At 47.8% G+C, this 25,987-nt stretch overlaps 1 protein-coding gene across 1 annotated transcript in view; it reads right to left on the reverse strand.

The window, feature by feature from the left end:
- Positions 1-25,987, reverse strand: part of spega (striated muscle enriched protein kinase a) — a 684,640-nt gene that overhangs the window by 553,548 nt on the left and 105,105 nt on the right. Inside the window, exons 9-13 of the mRNA XM_068034685.1 lie at positions 21,572-21,715; positions 20,797-20,979; positions 14,887-15,101; positions 14,528-14,616; positions 11,930-12,105 (exon numbers count right to left, since the gene is read on the reverse strand). Coding sequence (XP_067890786.1) covers positions 11,930-12,105; positions 14,528-14,616; positions 14,887-15,101; positions 20,797-20,979; positions 21,572-21,715 — 807 coding nt within the window. The remainder of the gene's footprint in view (positions 1-11,929; positions 12,106-14,527; positions 14,617-14,886; positions 15,102-20,796; positions 20,980-21,571; positions 21,716-25,987) is intronic.

The raw sequence follows: 25,987 nt of genomic DNA on the forward strand, positions 1-25,987 counted from the left end.
CTGCGCTCACTGTCAGAGTGGCGCACTCTCTGCGCTCACTGTCAGAGTGGCGCACTCTCTGCGCTCACTGTCAGAGTGGCGCACTCTCTGCGCTCACTGTCAGAGTGGCGCACTCTCTGCGCTCACTGTCAGAGTGGCGCACTCTCTGCGCTCACTGTCAGAGTGGCGCACTCTCTGCGCTCACTGTCAGAGTGGCGCACTCTCTGCGCTCACTGTCAGAGTGGCGCACTCTCTGCGCTCACTGTCAGAGTGGCGCACTCTCTGCGCTCACTGTCAGAGTGGCGCACTCTCTGCGCTCACTGTCAGAGTGGCGCACTCTCTGCGCTCACTGTCAGAGTGGCGCACTCTCTGCGCTCACTGTCAGAGTGGCGCACTCTCTGCGCTCACTGTCAGAGTGGCGCACTCTCTGCGCTCACTGTCAGAGTGGCGCACTCTCTGCGCTCACTGTCAGAGTGGCGCACTCTCTGCGCTCACTGTCAGAGTGGCGCACTCTCTGCGCTCTCTGTCAGAGTGGCGCACTCTCTGCGCTCACTGTCAGAGTGGCGCACTCTCTGCGCTCACTGTCAGAGTGGCGCACTCTCTGCGCTCACTGTCAGAGTGGCGCACTCTCTGCGCTCACTGTCAGAGTGGCGCACTCTCTGCGCTCACTGTCAGAGTGGCGCACTCTCTGCGCTCACTGTCAGAGTGGCGCACTCTCTGCGCTCACTGTCAGAGTGGCGCACTCTCTGCGCTCACTGTCAGAGTGACGCACTCTCTTTGCTCACTATCAGAGTGACGCACTCTCTACGCTCACTGTCCGAGTGATGCACTCTCTACGCTCACTGTCTGAGTGATGCACTGTCTATGCTCACTGTCAGAGTGACGCACTCTCTTTGCTCACTATCAGAGTGACACTCTCTCTGCACTCACTGTCAGAGTGTCACACTCTCTGCGCTCACTGTCAGAGTGGCGCACTCTCTGCGCTCACTGTCAGAGTGACGCACTCTCTTTGCTCACTATCAGAGTGACGCACTCTCTACACTCACTGTCCGAGTGATGCACTCTCTACACTCACTGTCCGAGTGATGCACTCTCTACGCTCACTGTCCGAGTGACACTCTCTCTGTGCTCACTGTCAGAGTGGCACACTCTCTGCGCTCACTGTCAGAGTGGCACACTCTCTGCGCTCACTGTCAGAGTGGCACACTCTCTGCGCTCACTGTCAGAGTGGCACACTCTCTGCGCTCACTGTCAGAGTGGCACACTCTCTGCGCTCACTGTCAGAGTGGCACACTCTCTGCGCTCACTGTCAGAGTGGCACACTCTCTGCGCTCACTGTCAGAGTGGCACACTCTCTGCGCTCACTGTCAGAGTGACGCACTCTCTTTGCTCACTGTCAGAGTGTCACACTCTCTGCACTCACTGTCCGAGTGACACTCTCTCTGTGCTCACTGTCAGAGTCACACACTCTCTTTGCTCACTATCAGAGTGACGCACTCTCTACGCTCACTGTCCGAGTGATGCACTCTCGACGCTCACTGTCCGAGTGACACTCTCTCTGTGCTCACTGTCAGAGTCACACACTCTCTTTGCTCACTATCAAAGTCACACACTCTCTGTGCTCACTATCAGAATGACACTGTCTCTGTGCTCACTACAGTTAGAGTCCTGCATGTACGAGAGGCCAGGTCCTGATTCTCTCAGCTCACTACAGTGGGATCAGGACTCTCTATCAGCTGGACCTGCTCCCCATTTCCTTACTGCAGTCAATTCAGTCGCTTTCTCAAAGTGAACATTTCCACTTGTAATTTGACCCTTTCAGTTTTGGTCACCCAGCTCCCTTCCCTCTCAACCAGGCGACCAGCACTGAAAGAAGGATTGAGTGTGTGTATCTGGCAGCGGAGTGGGGGTGGGGGTTGTTGGGGTGGGGAGCTGGGGGAATTGCAAAGATAATAAATGGTGTAGACACTTGCTCTGCATTGCCCTGGTTTCAGTAAGGATGGCGAGTGGACGGTGGATTTATTTAAGGCCATCCAGAGTCAGTTTGTGTTTAACCGGGGAGTGTGAGAGGCGTGGGCCCAGTCCCGTTGATTGAAGTCGGTTGTGCAAGACTGCGGACAAGGTTCTCAGACAGTGTGACACTGCGTGTTGTCAATATGTGAACGCAGCAATCAGAGCGGGCGTTAGCTCAGCTGGGTCCACATTAACTCAGTCTCCCTGTGTGCAGACAGAAACTCGGTCAGATTGCTCCACGTTAGTTGGCACACATACTAACACACACGAACAAACTAATATACACATAAGACACACACACACATACATACTAACACACACAAACACATACAAGACCCACACACATGAATAGTTAAAGCAGAAGACGACACCAAGAATCACAGCACAGACAAGCAGACAGAGACGGATAATAATAGTGGACTGGAAAGACCCACTGGTCTATCTAGCCTGTCCTGACACGATGCCTTGTGAACCACAACATATATCGCAACAGTGACATGAGGGAAAACTTTTTTACACAGTGAGTGGTTAGGATCTGGAATGCACTGCCTGAGTGTCTGGTGGAGGCAGATTCAATCGAGGTCTTCAAAAGAGAATTGGATAATTATCTGAAGAGAAAAAAAAATTGCAGGACTATAGGGAAAAGGCTGGGAAGTGGGTCTAGGTGATTTGCCCTTGCAGAGAGCTGGCACAGGCAAGATGGGCTGAATGGCCTGCTTCTATGCTGTAACCATTCTATGATTCTATATACACTTGCCTCCCCACCTCACCCCACCCCAAACCAGGTGATCTCCTGTGAGAAGTGTAAAACCACATTAAAACCCAGCCTGATTTGGGAAGAAAAGATAATTTGTGAAGTTCCTCTCTGACTCCCCTAGGCAATCAAAGTGACAGATCCTTCACCAGGCTTTACACACTCACTCCAGCACCTCCCCACACAAACAACACCACAACTACGAGGAACCCCTTCAGTGAGCACACTTCCGAGCCCAGAAAATCTTGAACCAGGTTGAAGGCTAAGACAAAGACTAAGAAATTGAAAGAAAGTAAAAGCCCATGGGATCCAGGGCAATTTGGCAAATTGGATTCAAAATTGGCTGAGTGGAAGGAGGCACAGGGTGATGGTTGAGGGTTGTTTTTGTAAATGGTGGCCTGTGACCAGTGGTGTACCACAGGGACCGGTGCTGGGACCCTTGCTGTTTGTAGTGTACATTAATGATTTAGATGTGAATATAGGAGGTATGATCAATAAGTTCACAGATGACAAGAAAATTGGTGTCGTAAATAGTGAGGAGGAAAGCCTTAGATTACAGGACGATATCGATGGGCTGGTAAGATGGGCGGAGCTGTGGCAATTGGAATTTAATCCTGAGAAGTGTGAGGTGATGCATTTTGGGAGGACTAACAAGGCAAGGGAATATACAATGGATGGTAGGACCCTCGGGAGTACAGAGGGTCAGAGGGACCTTGGGGTGCTTGTCCATAGATCACTGAAGGCAGCAGCACAGGTCGATAAGGTGGTTAGGAAGGCATATAGGATACTTGCCTTTATTAGCCGAGGCATAGAATATAAGAGCAGGGAGTTTATGATGGAGATGTATAAAATGCTAGTTAGGCCACAGCTGGAGTACTGTGTACAGTTCTGGTCACCACACTATAGGAAGGATGTTATTGCACTGGAGAGGGTGCAGAGGAGATTCACCAGGATGTTGCCTGGGCTGGAGCATTTCAGCTATGAAGAGAGACTGGATAGGCTGGGGTTGTTTTCCTTGGAGCGGAGAAGGCTGAGGGGGGACATGATTGAGGTATACAAAATTATGAGGGGAATTGATAGATTAGTTGGGAAGGAACTTTTTCCCTCAGCGGAGAGGTCAATAACCAGGGGGCATAGATTTAAGGTAAGGGGCAGGAGGTTTAGAGGGGATTTGAGGAAAAACATTTTCACCCAGAGGGTGGTTGGAATCTGGAACACACTGCCTGAAGAGGTGGTAGAGGCAGGAACCCTCATGACATGCAAGAAGTATTTAGATGAGCACTTGAAACGCCATAGCATACAAGGCTACTGGCCAAGTGCAGGGAAATGGGATTAGTTAGGACGGGTGCTTGATGGTCGGCCCAGGCGCGTTAGGCCGAAGGGCCTGTTTCTGTGCTGTAAAACTCTATGACTCTATGGCAAGGAGCAAGTTGCAATTAAATTTGCCAGGGATTTAAGGAGAGGAATGTAGGAAGATGAGGAGGCCTTTCAGCCCCTCGAACCTGTTACACAGGAAAAGGAGGATGCCATTCAGCCCCTCGAACCTGTTACACAGGAAAAGGAGGAGGCCATTCAGCCCCTCGAGCCTGTTACACATGAACAGGAGGAGGACATTCAGCCCCTCGAACCTGTTACACAGGAACAGGAGGAGGCCATTCAGCCCTTCGAGCCTGTTACACAGGAACAGGAGGAGGCCATTCAGCCCCACGAGCCTGTTACATAGGAACAGGAGGAGGCCATTCAGCCCCTCGAGTCTGTTACACAGGAACATGTGGAGGCCATTCAACCCCCTGGAGCATGTAAGCTTATGGTTGATCTGCACATCTGTATCTTCGCTCTATTTTCCTCTGCCTTTTCCATTTCCATTTGCCTTTGCTCCATATCCCATGATCCCCTTATCCAACAAAAACCTATCAATCTCATTCTTGAAAGCTCCAACTGACATGCAGCATCGACAGCTTTTTTGAGTTCCAGATTTCCACTAACCTTTGTGTGAAGAAGTGCTTCCTGACATCACCCTGAACAGCCTGGCTCGAATTTCAAGGTTGTGCCCCCTCATTCTGTGCTCCCCACCAGGGAAAATAGTTTCTCTCTATCTACCCTATCAACTCCTTTAATCATCTTAGATCATACTGTAATCTTCTAAACTCAATGGTATACAAGCCAAGTTTATGCAACCTGTCCTGATAGTTTAAACCCGATTTCATTCTGGTGAATCTGCACTGCACCCCCTTCCAAAGCCAGTGCAATCTTGCTGAGGTGCCATGCACGGAACTGAACACAAGCTTTGAGTCAACACAAAACCTGGCTCAGTCACAGAAGACAGAGGGTAGCAGTGGAAGGGTGCTTTTCTGAATGGAGGGATGTGACTAGTGGTGTTCCGCAGGGACCTTTGCTGTTTGTAGTATATATAAATGATTTGGAGGAAAATGTAGCTGGTCTGATTAGTAGGTTTGTGGACGACACAAAGGTTGGTGGAGTTGCGGATAGTGATGAGGATTGTCAGAGGTTACAGCAGGATACAGATTGGTTGGAGACTTGGGTGGAGAAATGGCAGATGGAGTTTAATCCGGACAAATGTGAGGTAATGCATTTTGGAAGGTCTAATGCAGGTGGAAAGTATACAGTAAATGGCAGAACCCTTAGGAGTATTGACAGGCAGAGAGATCTGGGCGTACAGGTCCACAGGTCACTGAAAGTGGCAACGCAGGTGGACAAGGTAGTCAAGAAGGCATACGGCATGCTTGCCTTCATCGGTCGGGGCATAGAGTATAAAAATTGGCAAGTCATGCTGCAGCTGTACAGAACTTTAGTTAGGCCACACTTAGAATATTGCGTGCAATTCTGGTCGCCACACTACCAGAAGAGGATGTGGAGGCTTTGGAGAGGTAACAGAGGAGGTTTACCAGGATGTTGCGCGGTCTGGAGGGCATTAGCTATGAGAGGTTGGATAAACTCTGATTGTTTTCACTGGAACGACAGAGGTGTAAGGGCGACATGACAGAAGTTTACAAAGTTATGAGTGGCATGGACAGAGTGGATAGTCAGAAGCTTTTTCCCAGGGTGAAAGAGTCAGTTACTAGGGGATATAGGTTTAAGGTGAGAGGGGCAAAGTTTAGAGGGGATGTGTGAGGCATGTTTTTTACACAGAGGGTGATGAGTTCCTGGAACTTGCTGCCGGGGGAGGTGGTGGAAGCAGATACGATAGCGACGTTTAAGAGACATCTTAACAAATACATGAATAGGATGGGAATAGAGGGATACGGTCCCCGGAAGTGCAGAAGGTGTTAGTTCAGGCAGGCATCAAGATCGGCGCAGGCTTGGAGGGCCGAATGGCCTGTTCCTGTGCTGTACTGTTCTTTGTTCTTTGTTTCAGAAAATAACCCTTTGCACTTATATGGCATCTCCTCACCCCAGCAAAGTGCAGTGGCCATTGTTATGCAAGCAAATATTATTCTATTTAATACAAGTTATCACAGTGAACTAAGTACTGGGATAATTAGATTATTAAATAGTGCAGATGATTGTTCAGAGATGGGGTTGAATGAGGGTGGACAGTCTGCATGACACATGGATTAACCTCTACTCCCATAGCTATCACTGTACCCCATTCCCCCAAATATCACTGCCTTCCTGTCACCACATTACAAAGAGCCAGCCTTTTGCTCAGTAGCAGTATTCCTGCCTGCGAGTCAGACAAAACAGGGCTAAATCCCCACTCCAAACAGTTAGTGGCAAGCGGAGACTGGAATTCAGGCTCTGAATTCCCGGTTGACCGACTGGTGCGGGTGGCTCCCCTGTCATCAACAACCCTGGGGGCTTACCAATGACCAGCAACTGAAGTGGACCAGCCATATAAATACTGTGGCTACAAGAGCAGGTCAGAGGCTGGGAATTCTGTGGCGAGTAACTCACCACCTGACTCCCCAAAGCCTGCCCAACAACTACAAGGAACAAGTGAGGGGTGTGTTGGGACATTCTTCACTTACCTGGAAGGGTGCAGTTCCAACAACACTCAAGGAGCTCAACAACATCTCCCTCTCTAACAGCCCATCCCACATGCACTGCAGTGGTTCAAGAAGGCACAATTCTCAAGGGCGATTAGGGATGGGCAATAAATGCTGGCCTTGCCAGTGATGCTCACATCCCATCATTAAAAAAAGGCTTGTAAGAAGCCACACAGGTTTCCCACCATATAGAACTAACTCTCCCCATCAGCTGGGAAAGAAAATCATGGCCAGGGATGGGGTGTTCCCGTCACGGCCCACCAGACTGTTAAATCATTGTACAGGCAAGTGAAAAGTGAGAAAATACCAAAACATGGTAATGCTATCCAGCCAGACCCTGCCAATCCGCCAATCAGACACCAATATGAAAACACAAAGAATGGAGAAGAATGAGATATCTTTGAAAGAGTTAAACAATTAGTCCCACTCCCCTGCTCTTTCCCCACAACCCTGCAAAGAACAAAGAACAAAGAAAGTTACAGCACAGGAACAGGCCCTTCGGCCCTCCAAGCCTGTGCCGATCCAGATCCTCTATCTAAACATGTCGCCTATTTTCTAATGGTCTGTATCTCTTTGCTTCCTGCCCATTCATGTATCTGTCTGGATACATCTTAAAAGACGCTATCGTGCCCGCGTCTACCACCTCCGCTGGCAACGTGTTCCAGGCACCCACCACCCTCTGCGTAAAGAACTTTCCACGCATATCCCCCCCTAAACTTTTCTCCTCTCACTTTGAACTAGTGACCCCTAGTAATTAAATCCCCCACTCTGGGAAAAAGCTTCTTGCTATCCACCCTGTCTATACCTCTCATGATTTTGTACACCTCAATCAGGTCCCCCCTCAACCTCCGTCTTTCTAATGAAAATAATCCTAATCTACTCAACCTCTCCTCATAGCTAGCGCCCTCCATACCAGGCAACATCCTGGTGAACCTCCTCTGCACCCTCTCCAAAGCATCCACATCCTTTTGGTAATGTGGCGACCAGAACTGCACGCAGTATTCCAAATAAAGCCGAACCAAAGCAAATTTCTCCTTTTCAAGTATTTATCCAATTCCCACTGGAAAGTTACGATTGAATCTGCTTCCACCGCCCTTTCAGGCAGCGCATTCCAGATCACAACAACTCATCGAGTAATTATTTTTTTCCTCTGGTCACTTTTTCTATTCACCTTCAATCTGTGTCCTCTGTTATGGACCCTCCAGTCACTGGAAACATTTTCTCCTTATTTACTCTAGCAAAGCCCTTCAAAATTTTGATTAACTTTATCAAATCTCCCCTTGAGCTTGGTTAACTTCTCCTCTCAGTGAGTGCTTTCACTGCTTGACTGGTGTTTGTCACCTGTTTGGAAGATGCTTCACCTGCCCTGCACTTCACTCACCTTCAGCACTGCACTGCTGCCAGCCTGCACCACAGAAAGGAGGCAGCTTATGCACTTCCACCTTCCTCCTATGCTGAGGGTCAGGAGCACAGGCCACATCACCGCCAACTGCACCAGCAGCAGGAGGAGCTACACCAGCAGCACCAGCAGCAGCAGTCGCCTTCTCCTCAGCCACATGCTGCTCCACAGGGCAGAGGGGATGGACGCCAAGATCCAGCTGAAGGAGGCAAGAGCCCAAGCACAGGGTCTACAGCTAATAATTGGCCTCTTAAAATCCTCAACCCACTTCTTATATACTTATCAGACAGAACTAAGGGGGTTCCCCAATCTCCTTCAATCCTGCCCTGGGGGAAACTGGCAGGTGGTGGGATCATGTCAAGATCCTGACCCGATGTCACTTTCTGGGACTTTCTCACCCCACTCGTCCCCATAACGGGTCCAATGGCCCAGGAAAGTTCCACTCTGTTACCTCTATTTCTCTCTCCACAGGTACTGCCTGACCTGCTGAGTATTACCAGCATCTTCTGTTCGTGTTTCAGATTTCCAGCATTGACAATATTTTGCTCTTGTCTCCTCTTAACCCTCTCTGCTCCAAGGAGAACAATCCCAGCTTCTCCAGTCTCTCCACATTAACTGAACTCCCTCATCCCTGGAACCATTCCAGTAAATCTCCTCCGCATCCTCTCCAAGGCCTTGATATCCTTCCTAAAGTGTGGTGACCAGAATTGAACACAATACTCCAACTGAGGCCTAACCAGTGATTTATAAAAGTTTAACAGAGCTTTTGGGCCAACCATCATGAAGATCGCCCCCTTCAAGTCTAAATCAGGGGACACGATCACTGACCAACGCAAGCGAATAGACCACTGGGTGGAGCACTACCTAGAACTGTACTCCAGGGAAAATGTTGTCACTGAGACCGCCCTCAATGCAGCCCAGTCTCTGCCAGTCATGGATGAGCTGGACGAACAGCCAACAAAATCGGAACTCGGTGATGCCATTGATTCTCTAGCCAGTGGAAAAGCCCCTGGGAAGGAAGGCATTACCCCTGAAATAATCAATAGTGCCAAGCCTGCTATACTCTCAGCACTCCATGAACTGCTTTGCCTGTGCTGGGATGAGGGAGCAGTACCTCAGGACATGTGTGATGTCAATATCATCACCCGCTATAAGAACAAGGGTGACTGCGATGACTGCAACAACTACCATGGAATCTCCCTGCTCAGCATAGTGGGGAAAGTCTTCGCTCGAGTCATTTTAAACAGGCTCCAGAAGTTGGCTGAGCGTGTCTACCTTGAGGCACAGTGTGGCTTTCGAGCAGAGAGATTCACCATTGACATGCTGTTCTCCCTTCGCCAGCTACAGGAGAAATGCCATGAACAACAGATGCCCCTCTATAATAAAAGCAAAATACTGTGGATGCTGGAAATCTGAAACAAAAACAAGAAATGCTGGATTCACTCAGCAGGTCTGGCAGCATCTGTGGAAAGAGAAGCAGAGTTAACGTTTCGGGTCAGTGACCCTTCTTCGGAACGTTCCGAAGAAGGGTCACTGACCCGAAACGTTAACTCTGCTTCTCTTTCCACAGATGCTGCCAGACCTGCTGAGTGAATCCAGCATTTCTTGTTTTTGTTTCAGATGCCCCTCTATGTTGCTTTCAAAGATCTCAGCAAAGCCTTTGACCTCGTCAGCAGACATGGTCTCTTCAGACTACTAGAAAAGATTGGATGTCCACCAAAGCTACTAAGTATCATCACCTCATTCCATGACAATATGAAAGGCACAATTCAGCATAGTTTCCTATCCTGAGTGGCGTGAAACAGGGCTGTGTTCTCGCACCCACACTTTTTGGGATTTTCTTCTCCCTGCTGCTTTCACATGCGTTCAAGTCCTCTGAAGAAGGAATTTTCCTCCACACAAGATCAGGTGGCAGGTTGTTCAACCTTGCCCGTCTAAGAGCAAAGTCCAAAGTATGGAAAGTCCTCATCAGGGAACTCCTCTTTGCTGACGATGCTGCTTTAACATCTCACACTGAAGAGTGCCTGCAGAGTCTCATCGACAGGTTTGCGGCTGCCTGCAACAAATTTGGCCTAACCATCAGCCTCAAGAAAACGAACATCATGGGACAGGACGTCAGAAATGCTCCATCTATCAATATCAGCAACCACGCTCTGGAAGTGGTTCAAGAGTTCACCTACCTAGGCTCAAACTATCACCAGTAACCTGTCTCTCGATGCAGAAATCAACAAGCACATGGGAAAGGCATCCACTGCTATGTCCAGACTGGCCAAGAGAGTGTGGGAAAATGGCGCACTGACATGGAACACAAAGGTCCGAGTGTATCAAGCCTGTGTCCTCAGTACCTTGCTCTAAGGCAGCGAGGCCTGGACAACGTATGTCAGCCAAGAGCGACATCTCAATTCATTCCATCTTCGCTGCCTCCGGAGAATACTTGGCATCAGGTGGCAGGACCGTATCTCCAACGCAGAAGTCCTCGAGGCAGCCAACATCCCCAGCATATACACCCTACTGAGCCAGCGGTGCTTGAGATGGCTTGGCCATGTGAGGCCACATGGAAGATGGCAGGATCCCCAAGGACACATTGTACAGCGAGCTCGCCACTGGTATCAGACCCACCGGCCGTCCATGTCTCCGCTTTAAAGACGTCTGCAAACGCGACATGAAGTCCTGTGACACTGACCACAAGTCGTGGGAGTCAGTTGCCAGCGTTCGCCAGAGCTGGCGAACAGCCATAAAGGCGGGGCTAAAGAGTGGCGAGTGGAAGAGACTTAGCTGTTGGCAGGAAAAAAAGACAGAAGCGCAAGGGGAGAGCCAACTGTGTAACAGCCCCGACAACCAATTTAATCTGCAGCACCTGTGGAAGAGCCTGTCACTCTAGAATTGGCCTTTATAGCCACTCCAGGCACTGCTCCACAAACCACTGACCACCTCCAGGCGCTTACCCATTGTCTCTCGAGACAAGGTGGCCAAAGGAGAAAGAAGAAGAAGCATAACTTCCTTACCTTGTACTCTATTCCTCTATTAATAAAGCCAGGGATCTCGTGTTTTTTGAACAGTCTCCTTAACTTGTCCCGCCATCTTCAAAGATTTGTGTAAATTCACCCCCAGGTCTCTCTGTTCCTGCAGCTTCTTTAAAATTGGACCACTTTGTTCATATTGCCTCTCCTAATTCTTCCTACCAAAATGTATAATTTCACATTTCTTTGTATTAAATTTTTTCTGCCGCGTGTCTGCCCACTTCAGCAGTCTATGTCCTCCTAAAGTCTGTTACTATCCTCCTCACTCCTACATTTCTGAGTTTTGTGTCATCAGCAGACTTTGAAATTATGTCCTGTACACCCAAGTCCAGCTCATTAATATATATCAAGAATTGCAGTGCTCCTAATACCATCCCCTGGGGACTACTGTATACAACCCTCCAGTCTGAAAAACAACCATTCACCACTACTCTCCGCTCTCTGTTCCTTAGCCGATTTATACCCCACATTGCCACTGCCGCTTTCATTCCATGGGTTTCAGTTTTGCTAACAAGTCTATTATGTGGTACTTTATGAAATGCCTTTTGAAAGCTCATATAGAAAACATCAACTGCACTCTCTCAATGACCCTCCATTAGTTGGAAACATGATTCTGCAAATTAAGTGCGTTTCAGTCGAGTGTATGACTGCGGCAAGGATTACACAGCAACTATAAAACTGATTGGCCCCATCGCTCTCTGTCAGAACTTGGTGAATACGAGAAACGTGGGGAAGGGGCCTAAAGACTCACTCTCACCTTTGACCTCCAGCTTGCCGTCGCAATGCTTTGTCCCGTATTCATTGATGGCTTTGCAGGAGTATATTCCCGAATCGGCCCGTTGCACAGCCATGATGTTCAAATGAAACCTTCCGCTCTCTCCCTCCAGCACGTAGTGTCGACTGTCACTTCTCACTGGCTCCCGGTTCCTCAGCCTATCAGGGAAAGACAGACAAAGGTTTTACCTTTGTAGGAGTGGCTCCCTCAGCAATGGTATTCCCATCAGGAGATTCCCTCAAGTACCAGAAAGCATCCCAATGAGGTATATTCCCTTTTTGGCAGGTGTCTTGATTGGGCGAAGGGCGTCTCCCCCCGTGATGAGGCTGCTTCATAATGCAGGTGGAAACTCTCTCAGTGAAAAGAGTCCCCATGGGGGTGACTGTTTCATTTGGCTTCCTGCTGCAGACACTCTACCTTCAACAGGGAGTTACAAGAGGGATTTTTCCATAACTGGGATCCATTTGGGAATACATAACAGGGCTCCTGATGGGAATACCTTCACCATTAACCGGGATCCCGATGGGAATACCCTCACCATAACTGGGAATCTAATGGGAATACCTTTGCATTACCTGGGGTACCAATGGGTCTCGACAGCTAACGGTATGGTTGTCAATGGTACTCCAATCCATCTCTAAGGAAAAAGATAACTCTAGAAATGTCAAACAAGGACTCCCACCCAGACAACAAGTGCGGCATGTGTAGACATTGCTGGACTTTAACACAACACCCTGCATGCAAGGCTTGGGCTCTGCCCTATGGAGCAACAAGGGAAGTGCACAAACAGACACACACACTTGTCTAGACTGCTGCAAACTTGGTTGGATACAGGCCACACTGTGTCACAGGAGGAGGAGAGGTGAAAAGCAGAACAAGCAATGGCCTGGGGTTTTCACCCACAATGAGCTCCTGGTTTTATACTGGCTATTGAAAGGATGGAAGGAAAATAATCAATTGGAGGAACACCCAACGGACAACGTCAGCAAAAACCTGGAGCATCTTAAACTCCTACCCTTCCAGAACAATAGAGTGAGCACATGAGTGTGTGTGTTTTTTAGTGTGTGTTAGAGCATGTGTTTTGTGTCGGAGTGTTAGCGAGTGTGTGTTACTGTGTGTATTAGCACATGCATGTATGTGTGTGTGTGTGTGAGTGTTAGATTGTGAATATTGTTACAACCAGGTGAGAAGGGGTCTAGGGGTTCCCTCTCAGCCTTTGTCTGGTTTTACTGTAAACAGGGTTTAATTTGAAAACAGTTTTTAACTCCCCCTTAGTAAATCCTTGTTCACTGCTCCAATTGTAAAGCAAAGAAACCAAACAGGTTTCCTTAGATTTAAACAAGAAAGGTAGAAGTTTATTAATCTTAAACTCTAACCCGGTTAGCGACTACGAATATGCGATGCGACCACGCAAGCATGCATACGCGATAAACACACACGCAGATAGAGACAGAAAAAGTAGAAGGAATAAAGGGGAAACGTTTGAGGCAATCTCTGGATTATAGTTACAGTCCTTTAAGTTCAATTTGGGGTCTTTGGTCACCAGTAAATCTTGCAATTCGTTGGGGCCCAGTGCATGCTTCAACTTGTTATGAGGTCGGAGTCTTTTCTCTCTTGAGGTTTATGTGTCTTCCATGGGTATGGTGGCTTGGGAGAAAGTGAAAGACAGAGAGAGAGAGAGAGAGAGAGAGACTTCCTTGCTCCAGCTTCAGTTTCAACAGCCTTCTTTCTTTCTCTGTGGCACAATTCAAAAAACCCCAGGTTGCCCAGCAGGTTAGTCATGTGACTAGCTGGTTTGACCACTTCTGTTTGTGGATTTGGCCATCTCAGCAGTCATCCTGGAATGTGAGCTTCCTCACCTTCAATGTCTGACGATCAAAGTCCATTGTGGGTTAAGTGGACCAGGGAGCACTCCTTCTGTCTCTCCGAGCACTGTCTGTTAATATGCAAATGTTTCTCCACCCACTGCTGATCTGTTTAACCAGTCATTTCCTTGCTCCAGCAACAGTTTAAAATCAATGTTCATATGACGAAATCAATATGCCTCATTCTTGGCAGGTGGGGGTCTGCATGACAATGTGTGTGTTTTAGCTTTTGTTGGAGTGTGTGTGTGTGTGTAAGTCTGTGCAGCTATGCCCATTCTGTATGTGTTGTGACCTAATATACATCCATTCCCATTATTTTACGGCACTAGGACCATGGGAAGTGCCTGATGGTAGCCAAGCTAACCTCCGAATGTGTGGTCAGAAGCCTCCCTGATTAAATAGACAAGCAAGCTGGGGAGCTTATAAACCCCAATATTTCGGAGCAGGCACAAACTTTCAGGGAGCAGGGGGGTGGAAAGGTCTGCTGTAAGCATACGCTTGTCTTTGTGAAGTTGGATTTAGTTAATGTTGAGTGTAGCAGAGCACAGGGGCACTCGATCACTGTGTGTGTGCCTGTGTGTGTCTGCAGATCAGTGCATGTTGGGATGGCAAGAGACTGAAATATTAAGTAATCAAATGAGTAACAAATAGAATCAGTGACACGGAAACAGAGGATGGAGAAATCTTTGGCCACAAGCTCTGACCTTCCACTCACCAGTAAATGATGGGCTTGGGTTCCCCCACCACACGCACAGTTAAACTGATGTTCTGTCCCTCCACAGCAACTTGATCACTCAGAGGCACCTACACAAACACACAGAAATCAGTCAACAGGCTTCAGGCAGAAAATAAACAACACCGAGAGACGGGCTCAGCGATTAACCCTCCCCTAACCTTTCATATTAGGAATGAAACATTTCACTGTTATCACTGAGAACCTGACACTGAGGGTGGGGTATATAACAGAGAATGTTATTACTGAGGATTGGAGTGTGATTAAAGAAGCAGTTCTGAATCGCGATCCAACTGCTACAATGCTCTGCATGGAGTACAGGATATTCTACCAGGACTTACCTCAAAGCTGGGAGGTGCTTTGAAGTGTGTTTCTATGACACTCTGAGGCTCGTACACATTCTGGTGCTCATAAATCTCCGGCAGTCTCAGGGCCTGTTTCCCTTTGTAGGTTAAATCGACGGGCTCCTCCAAGGGGCTGAGATATTCCTCATCTGATGTGATGGGACTATAGAGCTCGGTGGGAATGGGCAGCAACCTCCGATCTGCAGTAGAATCTGCACCGTCACAAAGAGAGGCAATTTGTGTTCAGTTAATGTAAAATCGCCAGCAATACAGCATGTTACACCTCTACAATCCAGCCTTGGTAAGTTCAGAATTCCTTTCAAGCAGAGGTCATTACTGGGTGAGACCAAAACTAGGAGTTATAAATTTCAGATAATCACTAATAAATCCAATAGTGAATTCAGGAGATGGCCGATCTACTACATCAGGGTTGTCCAACCTTTTCGGGCAGAGGGCCGCATTACGATTTTTGCTCAGCTCAGGGGGCCGGTTGGGGGAGGGGCTGTGTTGGGGTGTGGGGGTGATGGGGGAGGGGCTGGGTGGGGTGTGTGGGGTTGTGATGGGGGAGGGGCTGGGTGGGGTGTGGGGGTTGTGATGGGGGAGGGGCTGGGTGGGGTGTGTGGGGTGTGATGGGGAGAGGCTGGGTGGTGTGTGTGGGGTTGTGATGGGGGAGGGGCTGGGTGGGGTGTGTGGGGTTGTGATGGGGGAGGGCCTGGGTGGGGTGTGTGGGGTTGTGATGGGGGAGGGCCTGGGTGGTGTGTGTGGGGTTGTGATGGGGGAGGGGCTGGGTGGGGTGTGTGGGGTTGTGATGGGGAGGGGCTGGGTGGGGTGTGGGGGTTGTGATGGGTGAGGGCCTGGGTGGGGTGTGTGGGGTTGTGATGGGGGAGGGCCTGGGTGGGGTGTGTGGGGTTGTGATGGGGGAGGGCCTGGGTGGGGTGTGTGGGGTTGTGATGGGGAGGGGCTGGGTGGGGTGTGTGGGGTTGTGATGGGGAGGGGCTGGGTGGGGTGTGTGGGGTTGTGGGGGTTGTGATGGGGGAGGGCCTGGGTGGGGTGTGTGGGGTGTGATGGGGGAGGGCCTGGGTGGGGTGTGGGGGTTGTGATGGGGGTGGGGCTGGGTGGGGTGTGTAGTGTTGTGATGGGAAGGGGCTGGGTGGGGTGTGGGGGTTGTGATGGGGAGGGGCTGGGTGGGGTGTGGGGGGTTGTGATGGGGGAGGGCCTGGGTGGGGTGTGTGGGGTTGTGATGGGGAGGGGCTGGGTGGGGTGTGGGGGTTGTGATGGGGGAGGGGCTGGGTGGGGTGTGGGGGTTGTGATGGGGGTGGGGCTGGGTGGGGTGTGTGGGGTTGTGATGGGGGAGGGCCTGGGTGGGGTGTGTGGGGTTGTGATGGGGGAGGGCCTGGGTGGGGTGTGTGGGGTTGTGATGGGGGAGGGCCTGGGTGGGGTGTGTGGGGTGTGATGGGGAGGCTGGGTAGACATGGGGGCATGGATACAGGACCAGCACAGGAGATGAAAGTGCACCCAATGTGAGCTACAGGATTGTCCACTACAATACTTTACACACAGTGAGATCCCCTTTCAACACCAGTGAATTAATCTTCAAGCCCTGTCTGAACATATCAGGAAGAACCTACATTTCTATAGCGCCTTTCACAACCTCAGGACGTCCCAAATGAAGTATTTTTGAAGTGTAGTTAACAAGAAGAGTTTGCATTTATATAGAACCTATAATGTAGTCAACGTACAAGACGCATCACAGGAGCAACAGACAAAAATTGACACTGAGCCAAAGAAATAGATATTAGGACAGCTAATCAAAAGTTTTGCCAAGGTTTTAAGCAGTGTTTTTAAGGAGGAAAGAGGCAGAGAGATTTGGGTTCTGCTCTCATATAAAGGAACGCCAAGTTGTACAGAGCAAATCTCACACCCACTTCCAAAATTCTCCAATTGTTCTGCAAGAAAACCCACCCGAGCTCAAACACTCCAGTACGTCAGATTCAGCTCTTACCAGTCTCGGGTGTGGGGGGAAGGAAGATGGAGTCGCATCAGTCGTGACCTATAATTTTTCCGGATTTCATTTCTGGTATTTGTCAGCTGTCAGCAAGCAAACCACTGGAAGAGACTTGTGTGGCCAAAACAATCACTCAGCCACTTAAACTCCCGGCACAGACCCTCTTGAGTGTGGAAAGACCACCCCAGTGGCCCCGAACAGAAGCTGTCATTCTTGAAAGATGAATGAAAACAAAATCTCCTTTCCAAATATTTAATTTTTCCAAAAGAATCTCCGTCAGCTTCCAAATGTCAGGACGAAAACACTCAACCAATGATCGTAAGGTCGCAATCAAAATTAGGGGCTGGGTTTTAAAACCCCGTCAAATTGAGAAGCACCTCCTGTTTGTTCCTGCTCAGCCCAGCTCTGGTACGGTGGGTCACGGGAAGGGTCCCGAGAATGCAGAGGACTATCTCTGAACCCAAGCACTGATCCTGACTTCAGGGTGACACCCAGACTGTGACGGAGTGCAGTAAACAGTAGTGGACATGTCAATACCAGGAATGCATGGCATTTGCTGTTCTTTATTTAGACCCAAGTACAATTACAGTCACCATCAACTCATTCCATCTCCCAACCGAGCAGGCAGAGGAGGAGGTGGAAGAAGGGGGCAGGAGGACTGACCGTGGAGATGGGATGTCCCCAAATAGATCATTCTGTAAACACATGTCTGATGGGCAGACACTTCCGGCATCATCTTTAACTATTGTAGAAACAGCTGTGTCTGTAACTAGCTGTCTGCAAGTGGGCAGCGATGTTCATTCTCTTTGAAGTGCCCTTCTGACCTTGGATTCTGCAAATGCACGATAGTCACTCCCAGGGGTGTCCACTGTGGCTTTAGTGTGTAACATTCCCATCTCTGAGTCAGAAGGTTATGGGTTCGAGTCGCACTCGAGAGGCTGGAGCATGTAATCTAATGACACGTGTAATCTAGAGCCACACTGAGGGAGTGCTGCACCGTTGGAGGTGCTGTCTTTTGAATGAGACGTTAGATCGAGGGCCCATCCGCCCTTGTAGGTGGACGTAAAATATCCCAATGTACTATTTTGAAGAAGAGCAGGGGAGTCTTTCCCTGGTGTCCTGGGCCAATATTTCTCCATTCCATCAACCAACAACACTAAAAACACATTATCTGGCCATTATGGGTTGCTGTTTGTGGGATCTTGCTGTGTGCCATGTTTCCTACACTACAATAGTGACTACACTTGAAAAGTAAAGTGTTTTGGGACATCCTGAAGTAGTGAAAGGTGCTATGGAAATGCAAGTCTTTTGTTCAATGACCTCGATTACTCTGTGTGTGTGGAAGTTTCTATTTGACTTCCCCTTTCTTACTAATATTTAATTTGCATCCCCTTGTATTTTAAGCTATCACTTACAGTGAATATTCTACACAAATCGATTTTGGAAGTTCTCTCCATGACCTTCAATTAGTTCACTGCAAAGTCTCTTTACTCAAGCTCAAAGTCCTCAAGCTTTCTTCATAACTTAAGTTGCTGATTTCCCCAGAATTAATGGCATTCTCAATCTCAGTCCCCCTTGCAAGAGCATCAATATTCTTCCCTTAAATAGAACCACAAAGTGCTGGAAATACTCAGCAGGTCTGGCAGCATCTGTGGAGACAGAAGCAGAGTTCACGTTTCAGGTCAATGACCTAACTCTGTTTCTCTCTCCACAGATGCTGCCTGACCTGCTGAGTATTTCCAGCATTTTCTGTTTATATTTCAGATTAACAGCATCTGCAGTATTTTGCTTTAATATTCTCTCTATGGTGAGTTAACCAGAACCACATACAACCTGGTGCATTAACAAAACAACCTTTTCTGATTTGTATTCTATTGCTCTCTCAATGTTAACTAACCTTTCCGTACTGCAGTTACATGTTGTGCTATTTCATACATTTAACCACGAGATCCCCCCAAATATTCCATTCGATACTGTTCCCACTTTTGGTTCCTTGTGCTCACTTAAGCATACCTTTCACCTTCTCAACTGAAAGATTTAAATCTATCTCATTGTTCTTATTGTTCATCCTGTCTCCTATTTTAACATCTGTAAATTGGGGCATTTATTTGCTAGTTGTCAGTTGCAGGTTATCTGCTGTGGGGCTAAATATTCAGGACAGACAGTCAGGGATGTAACACACTGACCTCCTGGGGGTCCATCACTCCACTGGTGGGCTGTCTGCTGCCAAGACAAATTTAAAGGGACCCCCCACCCCCACCACCCCCACAGTGGCGCAGTGGTTAGCACTGCAGCCTCACAGCTCCAGCGACCCGGGTTCAATTCTGGGTACTGCCTGTGTGGAGTTTGCAAGTTCTCCCTGTGTCTGCGTGGGTTTCCTCCGGGTGCTCCGGTTTCCTCCCACATGCCAAAGACTTGCAGGTTGATAGGTTAATTGGCCATTATAAATTGCCCCTAGTATAGGTAGGTGGTTGGGAAATATAGGGACAGGTGGGGATGTGGTAGGAATGTAGGATTAGTGTAGGATTAGTATAAATGGGTGGTTGATGGTCGGCACAGACTCGGTGGGCCGAAGGGCCTGTTTCAGTGCTGTATCTCTAAACTAAACTAAACAAAACCAAATAAGCCTCCCCGTCCGCACCTCGATGTACACCTGGAAGGCATAAGGAAAAGAGGGCATGCACAGGATGATCCCATTACTCCCATAAGCTGTCCTTTGACCTGTGGGAGTGCTGCACTGTCAGAAGTGCTGTCTTTCAGATGAGACGTTAAACCGAAGCCCCTTCCGCCCTCTCCGATGGACGTTAAAGATCCCTCGGCACCATTTCAAAGAAGAGCAGGGGAGTTCTCCGTGGTGTCCTGGCCAATATATATCACTCAAACAACATCATTAAAAACAAATTAATTGTTCATTTTATCCATTTGTTCATTGAACCTCTCCACCTCTCTCTCCTTCAAGACATTTCTTAAAATCTACCTCTTTGACCAAGTTTTTGGTCATTTATCCGAATGTCTCTGTGCCAGTTTTTGTCTGATTATATTCCTATGAAGCATCTTGGAAACTAATGAACAGGAAGAAGCCATTCAGCCCCCGCCATTCAACTAGATGACTGCTGATCTGTAGATGAACTCTAACTAACTCTAACTCCATTTAGCAACCTTCGTTCCATGTCCCTCGATACCTTTACCCAACAAAAATCTATCGATCTCAGTCTTCACAGCTCCAATTGAGCTGGTATTGTTTTACTGGGCGAAAGGTGCTTTGTGAATGCGAGTTTTTGGGATCTTGCTGTGCGCATCCCGGATACCACATTTACCAACATAACAAACAGCGCCCACACTAATCCACTGACAATTTACAAGGATGATACTAGAACTGAAAGGATATACTTATCAGGAAAGACAAAACAGGCTGGGGCTCATTTCTATAGAAAAGAGAAGACTGAGGGTGACCTGATAGAGGTCTTTAAGATTATGAAAGGGTTTAGTAGGGTAGATATGGAGATGTTTCCACTTGCGGGCAGGACCAGAACCAGTGGCCATCAATATAAATCCAATCGGGAATTCAGGAGAAACATTTTTACCCAGAGAGTGGTGAGAATGTGGAACTCACTACCAGACGGAGTGGTTGGGATGAATAAGTGTAGTTGCATTTAAGGGAAAGCTAGATAAATGCATGAGGGAGAAAGGAATGGGATTTGTCGATAGGGTGAAATGAAGTGGGGTGGGAGGAGGCTCGTGTGAAGCATAAACACCGGCATAGACCAGTTGGGCCGAATGGCCTGTTTCTGTGCTGTATTTTTAATGTAATTTTTGTGCAATCCTATGTAATGATGTGCCATCCCAAGGATGCAGAAGGTGCCATATAAATGCAGGATCTTTGCTTGCTGTCGGTCACCTACCTGCTCGGACTTGGACAGAGGCACAGCAGCTGGCCAGCCCCACCTCATTGGCCGCGCTGACGGAGTACAGGCCGCCGTCCAGCGTGCTTGCTAATGGGATGAATAGCGTGTGTCGCTCGCCTTCCGCTTTCAGGATGTGCGTCTGGCTCGTTTTCAGGATTTCGCCATCTTTTTTCCAAATGACTGTTTGAGGAGATGAAGAAAAATGAATGAATGAATAAACTAACACCTTTCACAATCTCAGGATATCCCAAAGCGCTTTACAGCCAATGAAGTACTTTTCAAATGTAGTCACTGTTGTAATGTAGGAAATGTGGCAACCAATGTATGCACAGCAAGAACCCAGCAACAGTAGTGCGATCATGAACAGATCATCCATTTTTTTTTTAAGTGATGTTGATTGAGGGATAAATATTAGCCCAGGACACTGGTGACACTGAGTGAAACTTCGTTGCAGCCCCTCTAAAGCATGTATATCCTTCCTTAGGGAAGGAGACCAAAACTGTACACAGTGCTCCAGGTGTGGTCTCACCAAAGCCCTGTACAATTGCAGCAAGACTTCCTCACTCTTATACTCCAACACCCCTTGCAATAAAGGCCAACATATAATTTGTCTTCCTAATTGCTTGCTCTATCTACATGTTAACTTTCTGCAACAAGGTAATTCATTGTCTGTAAAATGCTTTGGGACATCTCAGGGATGTGAAAGCCGATGAACATATGAATGTAACATCTTTCTTTAGATGAGAGTTGTGTAGCCATTGTAATGTCCTACCTTGAGGCATTGGGGTTCCAGTGATGATACATTTCAAAAGTACTGCAGCTCCCACAGTAACCAGTGTGTCGGTGATGCTAATCTCAAACACTGGTGGCTCCAAGGGATCTTCACCAGCCGAGACATAGGAATCATCCGACGATTCTGCTGGAAACAAAAAGACTACCTTTTGTTAATTCAAAGCATCGTAATGTAATTCGAGACAAGGACTTTGTCCTATGGGTCACTGAAGCATGGGATATTGAAATGCCAGAAAAACACAGCAATAGTTTAGCTGTGACATTGAGTTGTGATCCTAGACAGAGTTCCCACAAAACTGCACCTCACCCTCATCATATGCTGGGTTCCTGCCAGCGTGTTCCAGATCACAACAAGTCACTGCTTAAAAATGTTTGCCCCACGTCTCTTCAAATTCTTTTGCCTCGGTTTAATTTTTCTCATCTCTTTATTCATCCATGGTGTTTCAACAAAGAACAAACAAAGAACAGTACAGCACAGGAACAGGCCATTCGGCCCTCCAAGCCTGTGCCGATTTTGATGCCTGCCTAAACTAACACCTTCTGCACTTCCGGGGACTGTATCCCTCTATTCCCATCCTATTCATGTATTTGTCAAGCTGCCTCTTAAACGTTGCTATCGTATCTGCTTCCACCACCTCCCCCGGCAGCAGGTTCCAGGCACTCACCATCCTCTGTGTAAAAACTTGCCTCGCACATCCCCTCTAAACTTTGCCCCTCTCACCTTAAACCTATGTACCCCAGTAACTGACTCTTCCACCCTGGGAAAAAGCTTCTGACTATCCACTCTGTCCATGCCACTCATAACTTTGTAAATCTCTATCATGTCGCCCCTCCACCTCCGTCATTCCAGTGAAAACAATCCGAGTTTATCCAACCTGTCCTCATAGATAATGCCCTCCAGACCAGGCAACATCCTGGTTTATTGGTTTTGTTCTTATTTGTTTTTGTTTCTTTAGTGGAATAAAATTTCTTCTGAATTCTATCGGTCACTTTTTGAAAACTATTTCCTACTGCTGTTCTATCTCTATCTCTTTTTTTAATTCTTTCATGGGATGTGAGAATTTCTGGCTCGTCCAACATTTATTGCCCATCCCTAATTGTCCTTGAGAAGGTGGTGGTGAGCTGCCTTAGAGTCATAGAGTCGTACAACATAGAAACACCTTCGGCCCACTGCATCCATGCCGACCATCATGCCTATCTATACTAATCCCACCAGCCTGCATTAATTCCATATCCCTCTATGCCTTGCTCATTCAAGTACCTGTCCAGATGCCTCTTAAATGTTGTTACTGTTCCTGCCTCCACCACCTCCTCTGGCAGCTCATTCCAGATACCCACTATTCTTTGTGCCTTCTTGGACCACTGCAGTCCATGTGGTGTAGGTACACCCACAGTGCTGTTAGGAAGTTAGAAAGTCTGTCAACATTTTAGTTCATCTTTCCTACTTCCATTCTCATCTCCTCAAAATTTACTTTTTTCCAATCCATTACTTTGGTCTTTGTCTTATTTATGTCTTTCTCAATCATTATCTGAAACCTTCTTATGCTGTGATCGCTATTGCCTAGACATTCCACTTTTGAGCAAGGTTTAGACCCTCATCTCCTCACCACCACACTGAATAAGGAATCAATCATCAAAATTACCTGCCCCGTCTCACTAAACAAGATTATGATCCCACTCCCGTCCCTCTAGATAAGTAAGATTCAAGCCCTTTGCGACTCCCTCACTGGTGGATTTTCAACTCCCCCTATTCTATCTTCATGGGCCAGATTAGCTCCAGACTTCATATTCCCACTTTTCCCAGTGTCCTTGTACACATCCCAGTTCTCCCAGTATCATGGAGATATCATTCTGTTCTCCTCTGAGCAGTCTGTACATTCCACACTACACCCACTGTTTACATCCCAATTCCCCTGTGCACATCCTCTATCTATCCCAGTTTCCCAGTAAGCAACCTACAAATGTCTTGCTGATTCTCAATGAATATCCCACTCATGTCCCACTGGCTGCCCTTTCCCCCTCACAAGCTACCCCTACCTGCTTCATTTCCCTTTTAGAAATGGCATTCCTTGGTCTGCATGGGACACAGAGTGAGTTTGAAGGTTGATACACACAATGAGATTTGACATATCAGCCTTACCTGAGGTCGGAGGTCCAACCTGTGAATGTGACCTATACTGTAGAAGGTGATAAAATTTAGCACTTGCCCCCTGAATGAGCGCGCTCGGGAGCTTTCTCCGGGGGTAGGAAGGGGCAGATGTCAAGAGGTGATAGAATCTTACAGCACAGCAGGAGGCCAACATTGCAAGCTGTGCTTGAGACGGGAGACAGGAAAAGTCAGAGCGCAAGGTATTTTTAAAAGATCTATTCAAGTAGCTGCACTCCCCCACTGTTCATAGAAATGTGAAGTTATCCACTTTGGTCAGAAAAACAAAAATGCAGAGTATTTCTTAAATGGTGAGAGATTGGGAAGTGTTGATGTCCAAAGGGACCTGGGTGTCCTTGTTCATTAGTCACTGAAAGCTAACATGCAGGTGCAGCAAGCAATTAAGAAGGCAAATGGTATGCTGGCCTTTATTGAAAGAGGATTTGAGTACAGGAGTAAAGAAGTCTTGCTGCAATTGTATAGAGCCTTGGTGAGACCACACCTGGAGTATTGTGTACAGTTTTGGTCTCCTTACCTAAGGAAGGATATACTTGTCATAGAGGGAGTGCAATGGAGGTTCACCAACCTGATTGCTGGGATGGTGGGATTGTCCTATGAGGAGAGATTGAGGAGACTGGGCCTGTATCCACTAGAGTTTAGAAGAATGAGAGGTGATCTCATTGAAACTTACAAAATTCTTACAGGGCTCGACAATGTAGATGCGGGAAGGATGTTTCCCCTGACTGGGGAGTCTAGAACCAGGGCACGCAGTCTCAGAATAATAGGCAGGCCATTTAAGACCGAGATGAGGAGGAATTTCTTCACTCAGAGGGTGGTGAATCTTTGGAGACTCAGTCATTGAGTATTTTCAAAACAGAGATCGATAGATTTCTAGATATTAAAGATATCAAGGGATTGGGGATAGTGCGGGAAAATGGCGTTGAGGTAGAAGATCAGCCATGTTCTAGTTGAATAACGAGCAGGTTTGAGGGGCTGATTGGCCTACTCCAGCTCCTACTTCCTATGTTTCTGACAGAATAAAAGGAAGCAAAGGTGGGGTGATGAGGAGAATTTTTTTTACGGAGCGAATTGTTGTAATCTGGAACGTGCTGCCTGAAACGACGGTGGAAGCAGATTCAATACCAACTTTCAAAAAGGGAATTGAATAAATACGTGAATAGGAATAAATTGCAGGGCTATGGGGCAAGAGCAGGGGAGTAGGACGAATTGGATAGCTCTTTCAAAGAACCAGCACAGGCATGATGGGCCAAATGGCCTCCTCTTGTGCTGTCTGATGCTCTGATTCTATGTGTACGGCATTAAAATGGATCTCTACTGGCAAAGGTCGAGAAGGATTTTGGAGTGATTACTATTTCTAGTCAGTGTGAAGCAGTTATCAATAAGGCAGTTTGGATCCTGTGATATATCTGGAGGGCACTGGACAATGAGTCAGAATGCGTTACACAGACAACTGACTGATCAATACTGAGGACAGTTCTGGGACATGATGTGCAGTTCTGGCCACTTGATCTAAATGGATATAGACACATTGGGAAGAGTTCAGAGAAATGTCAAAATTACTTCACAGAAACAGGCCAGTCAGCCCAACCTCAGACCTTGGGCGGCACAGTGGCGCAGTGGTTAGCACCGCAGCCTCACAGCTCCAGCGACCCGGGTTCAATTCTGGGTACTGCCTGTGTGGAGTTTGCAAGTTCTCCCTGTGTCTGCGTGGGTTTCCTCCGGGTGCTCCGGTTTCCTCCCACAGCCAAAAGACTTGCAGGTTGATAGGTAAATTGGCCATTATAAATTGCCCCTAGTATAGGTAGGTGGTAGGGGAATATAGGGACAGGTGAGGATGTGGTAGGAATATGGAATTAGTGTAGGATTAGTATAAATGGGTGGTTAATGGTCGGCACAGACTCGGTGGGCCGAAGGGCCTGTTTCAGTGCTGTATCTCTAAAATAAAAAATAAAAATAAAAAAAAATAAAAAACCAGTCTGTGCTGGTGTTTTCCCTCCACACGAGCAAATATTCCCAATCACATTTACCCACCCTGTTCCCATGTCCTTACATCCACCTCTCCAATCTAATCTTGGATGTTAACATAGTTTCTCCCTCAACCATGAAGCCGGAATCCCACAGCTTCACACCTCGCTGTGTGTAAAACAGTTTCTCCTGCACTCGGTTCGAAATCTCTCACATTTCTATCTTCTTTCGTTCTATCTTCATGGGCCAAATTTGCTCCAGACT

Source organism: Heterodontus francisci, chromosome 7 (genome assembly GCF_036365525.1).
Source record: "Heterodontus francisci isolate sHetFra1 chromosome 7, sHetFra1.hap1, whole genome shotgun sequence".
Taxonomy (NCBI): Eukaryota; Metazoa; Chordata; class Chondrichthyes; order Heterodontiformes; family Heterodontidae; genus Heterodontus; species Heterodontus francisci.